Here is a 16,549-nt window from a genome sequence, read left to right as displayed (position 1 = left end):
AACCCTTTGCATGGCAGCAGGATGTAGGTCCACATCTACCATTTAGTTAATAGTATTCAGAAATGGTTGATTCTGACATGCTTGGATAACAGCCAGTGTTTATGTAGGGCAGAGACAGGCCAAGGTGCTGATGACCAACCCTTGGAATGGCATCAAAAATGAAGCAGAGAGCCCCCCTCACAGCCACAGCATATTACCTGCTGCACAGAATATTCTCTGATCGTATGCCAGATGACAAAATGACAAAGAGGAGTGTGCGTGTGTGTGTTTCTGTTAGTAGACGTGGGGATGTGACAGTAGTGAGACATGGTTGGCTGTCCTTGGGGGGCGCCAGGATCCCCAACGCCCCTTTGATCTCTGCACTGTGCTGTCTCCCACAGGTGATACAAAGACGCTCCAATCCAAAAGAACTGGAAATAAAATGTGGGGGAAGAAAAGATGAGGGTTATCAGGAGTGAGCTGGAGAGAGAGAGAGAGAGAGAGAGAGAGAGAAGAGATGAGAGAGGGAGAAAGATGGGAGAGGAGGAAGGAAGCTGGCCATGAACATATGCTGCCTCTCTGTGCCAAGCCCCACTGGCTCAGGCAACCCACGCATACGCTGCTCTGCTGCTGCTGTTGCCACTCCAGCCCTCTCCAACACCAACACCATGGCACTACTTAGTCAAACAAAGCTGGAGAGATGGAAAGAGATGGGGTCTCCCCAGTCTCAGCACTGCCAGGGTAGGACTGCTTGGCTTGGATAACACAGCCTGATTATAAATACACAGACACACACGCACGCACACACACGCACGCACATACACACACACACACACACACACACACACACACACACACACACACACACACACACACAGACACACGCACACACACATATAGTGGCTTTCAGCTGTTTAGCTAGCCAACCTCATAAATTGTGATACGAGATAGATTTTATAATCTCTTCATGGGCTCGACTACGATTCACTTTGATTAATTATTGGTAGAAGCTGCAAAATATTAATTTGTTAATGCCGGGCTTTAAAACTAAGCAATACAGTGGGATATGAAAAAGACATTTTTAGTATTTTCATAATAAATTTGAAACACTGAGAAATAATTTTCCAGTCTTTGTAGGGGTCAAAGGTCCTAAATTTCCACATTGGTAACCGTCAGTTGTTGACAGTTAGAAGTTAGGGACCATTACACTATACTTTTTGGCATTTAGTATTGGAACCTACAGGACACACATGTATGTCTTCAGTCAGCTCTGGGCCTGGTCATTACACATCATACATTTAGTGAGATGTGAAAAAAAATCCTGTGTTAGTTGAGGGGGTGTTGGGCAGGGAAAATGGAAACTTTAATGGTTTAATGGTTAGTACAGCTGTGTGTGTATGTGTGTGTGTGTGTGTGTGTGTGTGTGTGTGTGTGTGTGTGTGTGTAAATGTATGTGGCAGACAAGGACAAGGTCCTGTGTGGTACTGTGATGTTTGATGTACTATGCACCTAAAGGTATCGTTAACACTGACAGTCTAGAGGGTTCAATTCAGTTTTCATTGCTTAAACATTTTATAAGCACCAGACTTAAAATTCACAGAAAGGTCACACTAATATTTTTACACAATACTTAATAAGACTTTTAAGTTATATCATTTATGTATGAAATATTTAGCTTAATGAGGGTCTCACATCGCTTGAACTGCTGCAGTGCGGCTGGGGGGTTCCACAAAAATGTTGCAAATAATGACTGACCATGTATTTGATTTAGCCATGTTGTTAGAGAGAAGGAGAGTGTGAGGGAGAGCTGGATCTGAACAGCTTTGGAACTGTACTGAACATGGCTCCCCACTGGGATTCAAACCAAGGGCAAAAAAAAGAAAAACGAAAGAAAAGAAAGAAAAGAAAAAAACGAAAAAAACAAGACAAACATCAACTAAACTGATTCAAATTGCTAACACACACACACACACACACACACACACACACACGCATGTGAATGCAGACATTCACCATTGCAGACTTGTAAATCCACACAATCCTACACATGTAATAGGCCCATACAAGAACGCAGTCACACAAACACACTTAGACACCCAGATATATAAAAACAAATGATTGTACAGCACAGAAATCAAATTCAGGGTTCATCTTGCAATCTGAGCCTCGCAAACTCAATTCCCCTCTGCTGTCTAGCCACCTCACATTCCACGCCTTTTCCATGTGAACGAATGGGGTCAGTATCGTCACATAAACATTATCCTCTGCTGCCCCCCTCCCTGCCCCCCTTTCTCAGTGAATGGATGCTGCGCGCTGGTGCATATCTACGCAGGGATGGCAAGGGCACCAAGGAGAGAAAATCAATACTATATCTCACCTCTAAGCACAATCCCAACCAAAAGCAGCTGGAGTTTGCAGGTTGCTCCATAAACTGGACGGCTTCATCTGGCTGGCCGCTGTGTCGGTGGATTGCTACAGTAATGCACTACAGCACAATGGCCTAAGCCAGAGCCTGCCAGACACAGAGGTACATACACACACACACACACAAACGCACACATACACACACACACACACACACACACACACACACACACACACACACACACACACACTGAGACAAACTGCACACTCCCAGGGGCTCGGGAATAGCAACAGCAATGAGAAAAACTCTCATGAGGCAGGAACAGGGTTGACAAACACACTTTCCCCTCCTTCACAAGCGAGGAAAAGCACCACTGGACCATTTAGTCCACCTTTACACAAGCACATGCACATTCACACACAAACATATACATATGCACACACACATACACAGAGGAGGGCCCTAAAAATACCCGCTCTAAAAATAGCAGGCGGGAAGCGGGAAACGGGACTGAGGCTATTATTATTGCGCACACGTCCTGCCTGGTCCCACCAAGGAAAGGGAAGAGACTAATGATTTTCCTGGTGCAAGCAATTAAAAAACTATTTGTCACCTGCCAGCCTGCATATGACGTTAGGGGCCTTGGCAGAGGACCACAGAGTAAATCCACATATTCGCACTGTACACACACAAAGTGGATTGCACCATAGAAAACGGTCCAAAGGCAGAAATGGTGCATAGAAAACAGGTGAAGCTAAGGAGGGGGAGGTGGTCGGGGGGGGGGGGGGGGGGGGGGGGGGGGGGCAGAAAAAAGGGAAACAGAGGGAAAATGAGGTAAGAAGGGAGGAAATGGTGCTTTGGATAGAGCAACAGAGTTGAGTAAACGGCTGATTTATCTGGACAGGTTAATACCAGCCCAGACAGCACCTCAGACAGCACACTGCCATCAGGAAGTCATGTAATATTTAGAATCCCGCCAATGAAAGTCATTCTCTTGCTGCTGGGCTCCTGGCTAAAATAGAAATGTATATTTCCCCTTCTACCTCACCCCCCCCCCACCCCCACCCGCTCCCCAACGCCCTGAGAGCACAAGAAGCGAGAGTCCAACTTTCTACCATCCATATCCCTGACTCTGTCTGTCTGCCCCTCTCTCCTGGGCTGCCTCCCCTGGAGAACAGTCTGAAACATTCAGGTTTATACGCAGGTTCATTTCAGCTGAACTGCTGCAATCCCTGCTGAATTTGTCTAAATGGTTTAAGGAATTTTAGTACACCAAAAAAAAAAAAAAAAAGCTAAATCACATTTAATTGAAAATGAACATTTTAATATAATTTAATGACTCACTATTCCTGCAGTTTCTGTATTGGAGGTAAACACTGTAAACGCTACAGGGAGATGAGGAACAGCCTGTCAAATCTAGAGTTATCTGAAAGGGTCACTGGGAGGTCAATTTTTTTTTTTTTTTTTGGTAGCTCCCCTGTTTGGGTAAGAGAGGAGGGGAGTCTATCATTTGCAGACTGTATGAGGGTTGAGATGCCACATGGGGGAATTAATAAATAAAACTTACAACTATTTATAAGGAAACGTCCTCAGATGCTGCCACAGGAGGCCAATTTTGGGCTCTGGGGCAAAGGGAGACAAACTATATAATTTGGGACAGGGCAGTAAATAACATGAAGACAAGCGTTATGCCTCCCTTGCACTACGTAGCCCCATCCAGATCCAGCTTCAAGCATACACTCGGCTCCAGTAATTTACGAGGCAGCTCGTTAATGTCGGGTGATTTGCACTGCTCGTTTGCTCCCGCTCATCTCTACCAAATGATATCATCTTCTACCTCTAATCTTCTAACTCTAATCCTCCATTCTTAAAGCACCTCCACCCCACCCACCTCTTGTTTCCTCGACTCCTGCCATTCCTCCTCTCCTACCCGTCCACATTTTGCTTTCTCTCTCCTCCGCCTCTGCCCTCCTCCACTCAATCTCTGTGTCTTGTCAGGTTTGCGTGGGTGAGTTTTGAGGGGTGGTGGTGGTGGGGGGCACAGACAGAGCAGAGATAGGAGCAGAGCCATCCTACAGAGGGGTGTGTGTGTGTGTGTGTGTGTGTGTGTGTGAGTGTGTGTTCAATATGACATCAATCCAGATCAAAAAAGACTAAAAGAAGTCTGGTTTGACTCTGAAGGCTTTATGTGCCCTTGTAGTTACTTTTCCACTGCCCCCTACTGAGAGAGAATGAGAGCAAGCCCCCCCAAAAAAGGAGAAAGATTTTCTCTCAAAACTTGCAGAGGGGAGAAAGCTCAGCAATCCTGGGGAGACACATTGGCAGAGAAAAATAAAGACAGAACAGTTGGATGTGGGGTGGGGGGTGAGACCAGAACAGTAGGCAGGAGTGAAAGGAAAAGAAAAAGAGGACATAAGGGAAGATACAGACGAAAACAATGTTCATAACAGAGAGCGTTATTGACAATTAAGGAAACAAATGGCATTGTTTTTATCCATAATGAAATACCTTTGAGGCTCCCAGAACCTCACTATTCACTTCAATTACTAAACTGTTTTCGACCACACTGGCCCAATACTTTATCTTTATCTTATATCTTTTCCACCAACAGTCCTTAGTCTCTTCATCCCTAACCCACAGAGAAATCAGCCCGTCTCAGACCAGATGCAGCTAACCCTCAGATAGACAGATTTTCACAATGAAAATTGCCAATTATAGAAATTGCAATCAGAGCTGTTGTGTTGTATGTTGATGAGTGGTAGATGGTTAAAGGGGAATGGAGATCGATATCTAAATGAATGCAGAGTGAATGACTCTGGCCTTATATCACTAGGGCTTTCATACCCCACTCCCCTTTGCTCCTCTCCTCTGTGGAGAACACACACTCTCCCTGTCTTCCCCCCTTACCTCTATCCTTTCCTTCCCTGTCTCATCTTTCCCTCTATGACACGTCCAAGTGATCGTGTCGGGATGTCAGCCCTCATCCACGGCTAATTGGGGCTCAGAGGAGTAATCAGGGCAGGACAAATCGGACAGTTCTGGTCATTAGCTGTGACCAGTGTTCTCTGGGAAGCTGGGAGATGCGTGCAGTCTTCTGCCATCACGCCTGAGCCTGCATAGTGACACAGGCAGAACCGTGCCTCGACATGACTGGAAACATAGAGATTGGCACAGCACAGCACAGCACATAGTCTTGAGCCATTGATATCCTCTGCTTTCTAAGACACACAGGCAAGTAAACACAAATAAGTCTGGCTGGTGACACTGTGCACAGGGATTCTCTTATTATCTAATATGGGAGACGCAGCAAAAGACTGCTGAAGAAAAAGCTCATCAAGCACAACACAGAGGGTAAAATCAAATCAGGATCATGGTTTGTCGCAACACTCTTCAACAAGCTTACACACTCAGAGCCACTTAAATCACACAACAACACTCACATTACCAGCGAAGGACTCAGACATTTGTTTCCTGCTCTGGTTAGTGAGCCGGTTCTCTCTGCTCTTGTAAGCTGACCAGAGGAAAGATAGCAGGGATAGCAGAATAACATGTAAAATATTGGTGTCAATAACAATCTTGGGAGTCTCAAAAATGTAAACATGTCGATGGCTGCTCTTTCTGAAAGTGGGGTGCACGACTCTGGAGCAAGATGAATGTCAATTTGTCGTACTGGCAGAGCCTTAACCTTTCAGGATAACTGAATTATTTAAGCACCACATACCTGTTGTGGGCCTCTGTTTCTCCATTTGGGCTCAGACTGGTTAGGAGGCTGCATGAGTCTATGGCCACGCACGGCTCTTTGGCCGCAGAGTGAAAATGGCAAGACAAATGCGGCGGGGGATTTGTGATAATTGGCCGTGCTGGTGGGCTAGGCGACGGGCCTAGAGAAAAGGTCGCAGGCACTGAGGAACAGATCAGTCTGCCAGAAGGAGAGGAGGCTCTGTGCGTCTCAGGGGTTTAGCTTGACTTCTCTCTCTTTCATTGTATGGGGAAAGAGCGCTCCAGCAGGGGCCATTAATTAAGCACCGGAGTAACTTTCAATTTGTTTAGAGGTCAGATACCCCAGTGTCACTGTTTTGGGCAGAGACCAACCCAAACCTAACACATTCTCTCTCTGAGAGGAAACAGAGGATAGCAGAGGTGTAGAAGAAAAGTGATAGCAGGGAGGGAAACATGTTTCAATGTTCAGGAGTAGAGAGGCTGGAGAGGGTTAATGTCAGATGCACTGTGTCTGTGTGACTGCATGCAAGGAGGAGGAGAAGTGAAGGAGATGAGGGGAGCCACGGGGACATGGCTCACACCCCGACATGCTCGTGAAGCAGCTGTTCTCCTCATGGCAGAGAGCGGGGGCCTGCCAGCAGCAGCATGCCGCCGAGAGCACCGTGGTCTCCCACCATAGCGCAGAAACAGAACGACACAGCCGAGACGCACATACACACACTCGCACACAAAGACAACCATGTGCACACACTAAGAGACACACAGACACACTCGCCATGCATACACCGCCACCCATTCTCCTGCCAGTCCAGTGTTGAGGTTTTCAGTTGAACAGTAATGTCAGGTGTTGGGAGTCAAATTCATATGCTACAAATCTGATCTCATACTCCGTAGAGGTGCATTTCCATTTGATACAAACAACAGCCTGCATAGCTAAAGGCAATTATATTTCTACTGCCTCCGTTTGCCCTGAGGTTGTAGACAGCCAGTCAAAACCTCGCCAGGTTTTCCTGCCTCTCTACCCTCTCACTGAAATCAACAGAACGGTGCCCAGACTCATCCATGATTTATCTCAGTGAAATATTCATTATGTAGCCTTACATAGTCTGGACGTATCTGATGTGAATCTGGACCTGACAGCTCTGCTCCGTCATCACACATCACCTGAGCCACTCTGACTCCGGTACCTGTCTCCCAGCGCGCAACACAGAGGCAACTAAACTGATCCGAATGAATAGAAGACTCTGGTAGATATAAAGAATCCATCTGTCTGCCTTTAGCCTGCAGGCATGTCCGCTCTGGGTCTGCAGCTACTGTATCCTGCTTGCACACCGACCTATGACGGATCACCACAGCAAAAAGAGCTACTCAACTTTTCCCATTCAATTAGCTAGAGAGAGAGAGAGAGAGAGAGAGAGAGAGAGAGAGGGAGAGGAGCTGGTTCTGAGGAGTGAGTCATGATGAGTACATGTGTTGGGCCCTACACATGAGCTGCTGACAGCATTGGTCAGGTGTATTGATCTTTGGAGATTGGTGAGCTTGTTATGAGAGGTGAATAGCACGGGAGTTCAAAGGTACTGAGTGGTGTTTGATAAATCAATACAGCCCCCCTACCACCACCAAAAAAAAGGCTCTGATGTGGTGAACAGTTAGAAAGGTGAGAGAAGAGTAGGTTTCAGCAGCATGAACAGAGTTCTCTTTAATCACAGAGTTATCACTGTGCCTGTCCAATTAAGTAACATTTGAATTATTCCATAAATTCCATTATATTCCACAAAATTGCTGAAATACTGTCTAATAGTGCTGGAATGATCACAGGGACAACAGTTACAACTCATTTTCCTATATAACACTAATTCAAGTGGTTCCAAAGTCATTATACTCTGAAGGACTAATGTTATAAGAAAAATGTAACTGCAGTGAATGGTGATATTAATAATGTATTCATGTGAGACAGAGACTGGAGCACAGTGGCCCAAGCTGAGGAAGGTAAGAGGGAGAAAGTGATAGCTGTGAAGAAACAAGGTCGTCAGCATTCCCTCCTGCCTTACCAGTCATTTCATTATCTCATCCCTCTCTCCTCCTCTTTTAAAGTAGGAAAAGCGGGAGAAGCTATTGACCCCTCTCTGTGTTCGTGGCAGGCAGCAGGACAAATGAAGTTTCCCCTCAGACCCCCTCCGTATTAATATCATAATTATCCCCACCTCCGTGCCCCCGCCGGCCAGCGCAAACTCCACTGTCTGATTTGATGGAGAGGCGCAAGCGGGGAATTACATTCGATTAGCACTAAACAAGAGAAGGGGACATGAAGCGATAGAATCAATCAGTGCCACCAGGACAGGCGAGATCCTTTGTGTCAATGAGTGTGTGTCTGTCTTGACTGTGTGTGTGTGTGTGTGTGTGTGTGTGTGTGTGTGTGTGTGTGTATGTGTGTGTCGTGACAGCTCTTGGCTGGAAAGATTGTGCGTAGTGCTTAACTCATACAGGTATGCCTTCAAGAATCCGGTTTTCCAAACTCTAAAAACTATTGACGTCATTTAAAGAGCGGATGTATGTTTTTTGTCAACAGCATTGAGAATACACCACAGTAGGACACACAGCCCCCTTCTTTTTTTTTTTTTTTTTTTAACGGATCCACTGAAATGGGACCTTTTTTTGAGTGACAAACCACACAGCCTGCTCTGGGCAGCTCTCTGTCTCAGCAGCAATTTGGATTCATTGTTTGCAACCCCAGATAACTGCGGTGGTACTTTTCTTCAGTCTCAGCCATTTGCGGGGATGGGCCAGACATTTTAAAGTGGTCTAATGCCATAGAGAGGTGGAGGTAGTGTGGCGGGGATGAGCAGATTGAGAGTGAGAGGTGAAAAGAACAAAGGAAAATGAATGGAGTGAGAGAAGACCCCCCTTGCAGGTCTTCATTCCTGTCCCCTGTCTCATTACCCAGGCTTTGACTCAATAAAGAGTGGATAAAGAGTGGATAAAGAGGCACACACCCACAGGCTAACACCCCCACCCCCTCCTCCGCACCCTCCCTAAAACACCTTTCACCAACCCCACTCAGTCTGTCTTTCTCACTTCTTGCTTTCTTGCAGTGTCACACACATATCCAAAAATACACACAGATACACACTGTCCCCTTTCTCCCTATTCTGCTGTATGTTTTTTTTTTTTTGGCTTCAAATCTTTAAATCTATCTTCTTTCCAGCTCTCCCTTCAGAGTGTTTTTTTTAGCCTAACTTTTTAAAAGTTGTGTCCATCTCATTCTCTCTCTCTCTCTCTCGCTCTCTCATTCACAGTCTGTCTCTACCCCTCTACCCTCTCTGTCCTCTATGTTCCCTCCCTGTCTGTGCTGTGTAATAGGAGTTATTTTCATCCCTGTCTCTCCGTGACTGTGGCCGCTGGATGGCTGAATATTTACATTTTTCACTCACTGGTGACCTTTCCCTGTTGCCGCTCTGGGAGCTCCAGTCTCCTTGCTGCTCTGCTGTTGACAGACTACTGCCTGCAAATCTCATATGGACACAGCAAATGGTACACAGGGAGTCAGGGACAGAGGATTCAGAGACTGGAGAAAGGTGGGAAGAGAGAGAGAGAGGACGGGAGAGAGACTGTTCTCATAGCAGGGCTGACTGTCAGCTGACCGAAAATGGTTCGAAGGGACAGAAGTAGTGAAGGTTTATCTGCATCTGGAGAGATACGGACAGAAGCAGTGTAATCTTTTACCTCTGATGTCATCGTGATTGTGGTCTCCTGTCAGCACAGATGGTCTGCAATAAACTGCCTGAAAAGAGATGTAAATCTGGGGTCTCAGGAATGCTCACTGCCAGAGAAAATACTTGGTTGTAAATAAATGTTTTTTTTTTGTTGGGCAGCAGAAGGTACTTTTTTTTTTTTTGAATGAGTGGATGTATTAGCTGCACACCAGGACCTGTGAGTCATGCAAGGGGATGTGCTGAGCAGTTAGAGAGAAGGAGAGGTGAGGGCCAAGGATTCACTAACTGGTTGTTCTTAGCTGATGGTCTGCAGTAACAGGAAAGTAAAGTTGAGTCAGTGAACTCCTCAAAGTTTGATGAGTGTTTATGTGCATGTATCCTAAAACTGACAGAGAGAGAGGAGGGATGAAAATGAACGCTGTACTGTCGTTTTAAAAAGGCAGTGACCCAGTGTGACCCCAGATCTCTTTGCTATTCACTCTCTGTCCAGTGTGTACATATGTTTCTGAATGTCTGCATGTGTCTTTATGTTATTGTGTGTGTGTGGCCTGACTCTCCTGAGAACTGTGGCTCTGTTTCATCCACCAGTCGTGCTCCTTTTGGCCTGAATTTGACTTCAAGGATAAGTTCACCTTTTTTAAGTCTGTCTTAAAACAATACCCACAGGCCCATATGTATGTTGAAATAGTTGTCAGTGACTGAGAAGATTCTTGCAATTCCATGGAAGTGATTGGAAACAAAATCCACCGCCCTTGTTCTGAGCTAAAATGCATGTTGAAGTTCAGCTGAGGCTAATATGAGGATTCAGCTATCTGAATTAGTCATCCCTACACTGCAGCTCAGCAGGAAAACACTGTGGAAACAAAAAGACTGTAACTTTACTTGATACCCACTTCATCTGACTCATATTAGTTTCTTCTGAAAACTAGTGTGGTGTGGACGTTTAGCCTTACATTTTAGTTTTAAAACGCATCTCTTTTGCTACGTCTACGCCTGCTGTCCACACTACTCCAGAGTTTTATCTAGCGCCTAAAACAGGGACTTTTGGAAACACAGCTGGACCTGTTTTGGTTTGAAAACTCGGGCTTGTGTTGTAGTCTGGACAGGCAGAAACTGAGACTTTTGGAAACGATGACGTAGACACCCCCGGTCACCCTCATCAGCCTCGACTACCAGTGGAGATAACAACATGGATAATGAATTACAAGCATTTCTCACCTTGTTGTCTTTGCTAAATTCTGCATTTTAACGCCACAACTGTCTTTGCTGTTCCTCGTTCGTAGTATTTTTTGCAACCAATCAACTGAAGAGTAGACAATCTGCTTCCTGTTGAGACAGGCCCACCTATACCCAGTGTACGTGAAAGGTCATGCATGTGTGCGTTTTCAGGTGTGATAGAATGGATGGAGATCATTTCTGATGCGGAGCTAAAACGTCGTCTGGACGGCGATATTAGTGTGGATGTAGCCTAAGTGGATCTGGAGGGGATGTTTTCCTGGTGAGTATGGACAGACGGGATGATCACAGCTACCAACAACTATTTGAATGTACACATGTGAAGGTGAGTAATGTATTACAGTAAGTAGGGGTGTAACGATTCTGAAACTGAGACAGAAAGCACGATACAAACGTCCACAATCTTGTATGGTGATACCAGGGAATGAAACTGCACATTACAACCTTCCAACTGCACAAGTCACCTGACTATTTTAGTCGAACCATGATTGACTGATCACGCCTGCGCTAAAAGTTAGGCTAGTTTAATTAGCTCAAGATGGTTGATAACCATGAGACCCCCACCCCCCCAGCACATTCAAGTCAGCATTTCAGGGAACATTGCGAATGTGAACCTGTCTTTTAAAGGATGTGCTAATGGAACCATACAATGACTCCAGAAAATCAACACAAGATTTCTCTAACAGTTTGCAAAGGGGAGCAGATTAGGGATAATATTCACCTTTACTAAACAAAACAAGCACTGTATCTTGCGTTATTTCAGATTGATATATTCTATATACCATTATTTCATCATTTTTCTTGCCTCCATTAGTTAGGAATTTTAATGATATAATGTACCTGTAATCATTTGGAAAACATATTTAAGTGAAAATAACCTGAGTGGCTTAGCTGATTGAACTCAGCAGAGACAGGAGGAGACACACGCTTTTTGTCGGTTGGTGTTGTTATTACTGCCTGTGACAAACACAGTGCCAACAGAGAGCGAGAGAGAAATAAACAATTGTTGTTTGAAAGCTTTTGTTTGCTGTGGGAACACTCTAATTATTTTGATTAGTATTTAAGCATTGTTGAGGCCAGTTTTTCTCTTTTGTCTTTTCCCTACCGGTCTGCTCCGCTCTTGTGCTAACAGACATTGCAAAGTGGGGTTGGTTAGACTACAAATGGATTTGTCTTGTGGGTCTATTCAGTACAGTAGAGATTTTATGAATCGACAAATCTTCTTTTCAGAAAATAAAACATAGAGAAATGGAAGTAGCGGCACGGTAGCCAAAATGTATTTATCCCAAAGATGGTTTTTCTTCATATGTTTTATACTAGAATAAAGTGTATGATAGATAGACAGCCAGAGAGATAGACAAAAATAGCAGCATCTCCACACACCCCTGTTCTCTGTGTGCTTTATGCTCCCTTAATATTGTGTGTGTGAATGGTTGTACGTATCAGGCACCTTCCAACAATAATGGCTGCCATGCTAAACGAGAATGATGAGATGTATTGGGGAGGTGATCAAAGGACTACTATTTACAACCACTCTCAGCCTGCGGACTTGATGACCCACTGTAAGCGCACTATACTGTACAGGGAACCTCTTCCATCATGCTTTTACTGCCCATCACTGCAGCTGTTAGACAGGGGAGATGGCAAAGCTTTTAGCAGACTGAGATACCGTCCCTCTTGCTGGACGGCGTGTATGGGCAATGCCATCAGAAAAGTGAATGACTGGGAAAGATAAGGGAAATGGAGGCTGGGGAGAGAAAAGGGTAGAAAGAAAGAGAGGTGGTGGAGGGGGGGATAGGTTGATGTCTGCCTGCCGGCTGTCAAAGGAAAATGCTACGGTTAAATGGAAACTGATATCATGCAACTCATTCAAGTTCTTCTGGATAGGCTGGGAGAGTCTGAGAGTGAAACTAAAGTGTGGTGAACTGTAGAGGAGGTAAAGAGGAGTTCTTACCTGGAGCAGCCAGTAGCACCTACGGTGGAAGGTGGGGATGATGGAGGAGTGGACGTAGCAGCCATACAGACACTGGAAGGAAGGGAGATAGCAGAGGAAGAGAGAAAGAAGGACAGAAAGAGGGGGCATTACACTACAGTAAAAAATGCAGACAATAGGCTGACCTCTCTACTGACCATGACAGCTTTGACCTTTGAACCCCTGACCTATTCCCTCCTTACGATAACTCCCACATGAACCTGCTGGCAGATGGTCAAGCTATTGTTTCCTGAAACAAAGACAGTGACCTGGAGGGAAAGTGGATGGGGTTAACCAGTGAACACCTCAGCACTGTCCCAGCATCACCATATGACTCCTTCCTTTCCTTCCTCTCCCTCCCTCTCTCCCACTTTCATCCTGTCCTGTTAGGAGAGAGCCCCGGACAGAACGACTCAGGTGCTCTTTTCTCCCCAAACCCCCCCACCCAACATCACACAGGGCACCCCCTCACATAACTAAAGCACAATGTTATTAATATCCTTATCGTAAACAGATAATACTGTGCCTGGGGGCTTGTTACCGTGGAGAGAGCCAGGCAGGGCTGATAACGCCTCCTGGTATCTGGCAGAAGGGCCAGGAGACATTTTTCACCTGTCGGCAGCAGAAAAAAAACGCAGCGAAGAACGGTGCAGCGGGGACCGTGAGCAAGGCAGCACTTATCCCTTCCCCCGCCCTTGCACTCCCTCCTCCTCAATCCTTCTCTGGAAGACTCACGGCCCTGGCTCCCAGGTGACCCAGAGGGATGGCTAGCCCGCTTTTGCTTGTTTACAGCAACAACAAGAGTCTACAGCACTCTACCCCCCCCCCGCCCCCCGTCAACCACCCTCACCAGCTCGGAAATATTGGAAAAAAATTGCTCTTAAGTCAGGAAGCTTGGCTTTTACAGGAATAAATCAAACCAGCAGGTCAGAAGGGTTGAGCTTCACTCCACTTCCACTTTGGTATAACTGTTTGTTTAGAAATCTGGAGAAAACACAGCTGGTGTGAAACATACACTGTGAGTTCACGTGCAGACTTCCACACACGTATGCTGCCACAGCATCAGTATTCAGGAGCCGTGTGTTCAGTAAGTAAAGCTGAGTTCCTTTTGGTGCTGTAGATGTGAATGGGTGGGTGCTGGGGAAGGGGAGGAGGAGGGAGGAGGGGGGGTGCCTTGAAGTGTGCTACTGTATGTGCTCATTTAGTTTAAGTAAAGCCCAGTTAAGAAAAGCAGAGCCTGCAGAAGAAGTCAGTCTGTATAGACACAAACCACCTGATTAATTATACCAGAGTGCCACTGCAAAGCTGCACGACTGGGCACATGGTGAGAGTCACATTACATACAGTAGCTAAAACAAACAAACAAACAAACAAACAAACACATCACACAGGTGCACAAACACCAGAATGTGGCTGTGCGCGTCCCGACACATTCGCACACAGGCAGACATCCTACGACCAATTCAGAAGCAACAAAAGTCACATCAGCCTCGACCGCCTCTCCAGGTGTTCCATTGTTCCAATCTCATCTATTGTGAACTGATTTCAATACTACCAAACTCTGCGTGTGAGAGTTTGAGATAGTGAAGGCATGCAGACTTCCTCCTCTTATTTTCTGCTGTACTCTCATCCATTACAGCTGTCTGAAATAGGATGTACGCCTCCTCCCACTCCCATAGCTCTGTTATCCATTACTCCACGCTGGCAACGGACAGACACTTCCTCCCACTCCCACAGTGCATTGAACATCACATTACTACAGTCATCTACAGCTGCTACCAGCTCACACATTTCTACTGCGTAGTTTTGTGAGTCTTTATGTCATACACAATTTTTTGTGCTCTTTTCAGGGATTAGGCAGCTATGACGCAATACATTACATTTGTCTATAAGGCATTAAACTGTTTATGCATTTCATTACGGTCATGTGTCGCAATGCTTGTGTGGAAGGTGCTTACAGACAGAAATGCTAGCATTCTGTCTGTTCAACATTTGACTTTACATGTCAAAACCAACGCTGAAAAGACTGTAGCTCCGCATTTGTTTTCACTGCACACACAGTAAATGGGAGACTTTTAAAAGCTGCTTGTGCTCTAAAAAAAACAAAAAAAAACTTGCTGTCTTGTTAATTCTGATTACGGAGGGTTTATTGATATATCATGTTTAATACTGCCATAGCCTAAAGCAGTTGGCCTACTGAGAGTGGGCTGTGGCGTGGCTGTATGCACTTGGATGAGGCTGTGGCACGCTTCTCAGGATTGACAGGTGGGCCGGTGCAAAAGGCCTCTGTGACTAGGGCGACTGGGGAGTGAATAAATTAGCCCCCAGGCTGCTTTCCTCTCCCTCTGTTTACTCCATTTCTCAACCACACAAAGCAGCGTGCCAGACAAACAAGCAGCTTAAAGCATAACACAACTGTTGCACCTGTCAGTGCCGATATACAGTAGGCATCAAACACATCACATAGCACTCCCACCAACCCACTCGCGCACACATACACACACGTACACACACCTACACACACATGCGGAATTAGAGAATAAACACAAAACTACACTCTCATTCACACACGCACAGACGCGTGCTGCTGAACGCATCGCTATGCACACTTACACAGACAATCACAGCAGACCACGGTAGAAAGGCAGGCCGAGATACTTTTGAGAGCGAAAGCACGCCCACATACACAAAGCTCATCATACTCGAGCGCTTATCAGTAATTCAAGACGCATATCAGTTACTGGTGTTTCTGCTGCTCTCTGCATGCTGAGCGTCTGGGTGACAAAGTGATGGCAGCAGAACCATTATTTGCTGTCTTTGGGCTGTGACAGATGACAGCACATCACAGGGAAAGCAATTAAACCATAATTATACACACATACACACATATCCTCTCATAAAAAGTGCAGTTTTCCAATGTGTAATTTTGAAGAGCTCTCGCATGCTGACACACAGTGAAACACACAGGTGTGCGTGTGCATGCACACACACACACACACACACACACACACACACACACACACCACACACACACACACACACACACACACACACATTAACATGTGTTAATGTAGTGTTGGCGCACTGTCGTGTTGGGGGTGCAATTGAGACACAATAGAAGAATGATACACAACAGTTAATAGAAGTATTCACAAGCAGGGTGTCCATAATGTATTCATGTGCTGTCACTGCGGACAGCAGGAATAAAGAGTTACAGCGACGTGTGTCCTCCAAAGTCAGACACTGATGCAGCAAATTCATTTGGTGTTGTCACTCAAGCAACTGGCCAAGGCGATGGAACATTGGCTTGGCCCAATGAGAGGGTGTTATTGCCTGGCCTAAACCCCCCCCCCCCCCCCCCCGTAAAGTGGTCCTGAGTGGAGCAGGATCGCAGTTTGCACAGGTCAAGCAGGCCAGACATCCCGGTGATAAACAGTTCGACCTAAATAAAGCCTTCAGATATAAAGGCAGGGCCACCAACGGTTACCTGTCCTGCCTCTGGAGGCCACCGCTGCCCCTGGCCTGCCTGTTGCCCTGGCGACACCTCACTTACATTCATCCATC

General features: G+C 45.9%; 1 protein-coding gene across 10 annotated transcripts in view; it reads right to left on the bottom strand.

Annotated features, from left to right (window-relative positions):
• camta1a (calmodulin binding transcription activator 1a) overlaps positions 1–16,549 on the bottom strand; it is a 284,590-nt gene that overhangs the window by 48,789 nt on the left and 219,252 nt on the right. For all 10 annotated transcript variants that reach the window (XM_056383864.1, XM_056383860.1, XM_056383861.1 and 7 more), the window contains one exon: positions 12,968–13,039. In XM_056383864.1, the coding sequence (XP_056239839.1) occupies positions 12,968–13,039 (72 nt within the window). The remainder of the gene's footprint in view (positions 1–12,967; positions 13,040–16,549) is intronic.

The sequence above is a fragment of the Seriola aureovittata genome, chromosome 9, assembly GCF_021018895.1.
Source record: "Seriola aureovittata isolate HTS-2021-v1 ecotype China chromosome 9, ASM2101889v1, whole genome shotgun sequence".
In the NCBI taxonomy this organism is placed as follows: Eukaryota; Metazoa; Chordata; class Actinopteri; order Carangiformes; family Carangidae; genus Seriola; species Seriola aureovittata.
This window is presented reverse-complemented; position numbering and strand designations above follow the sequence as displayed.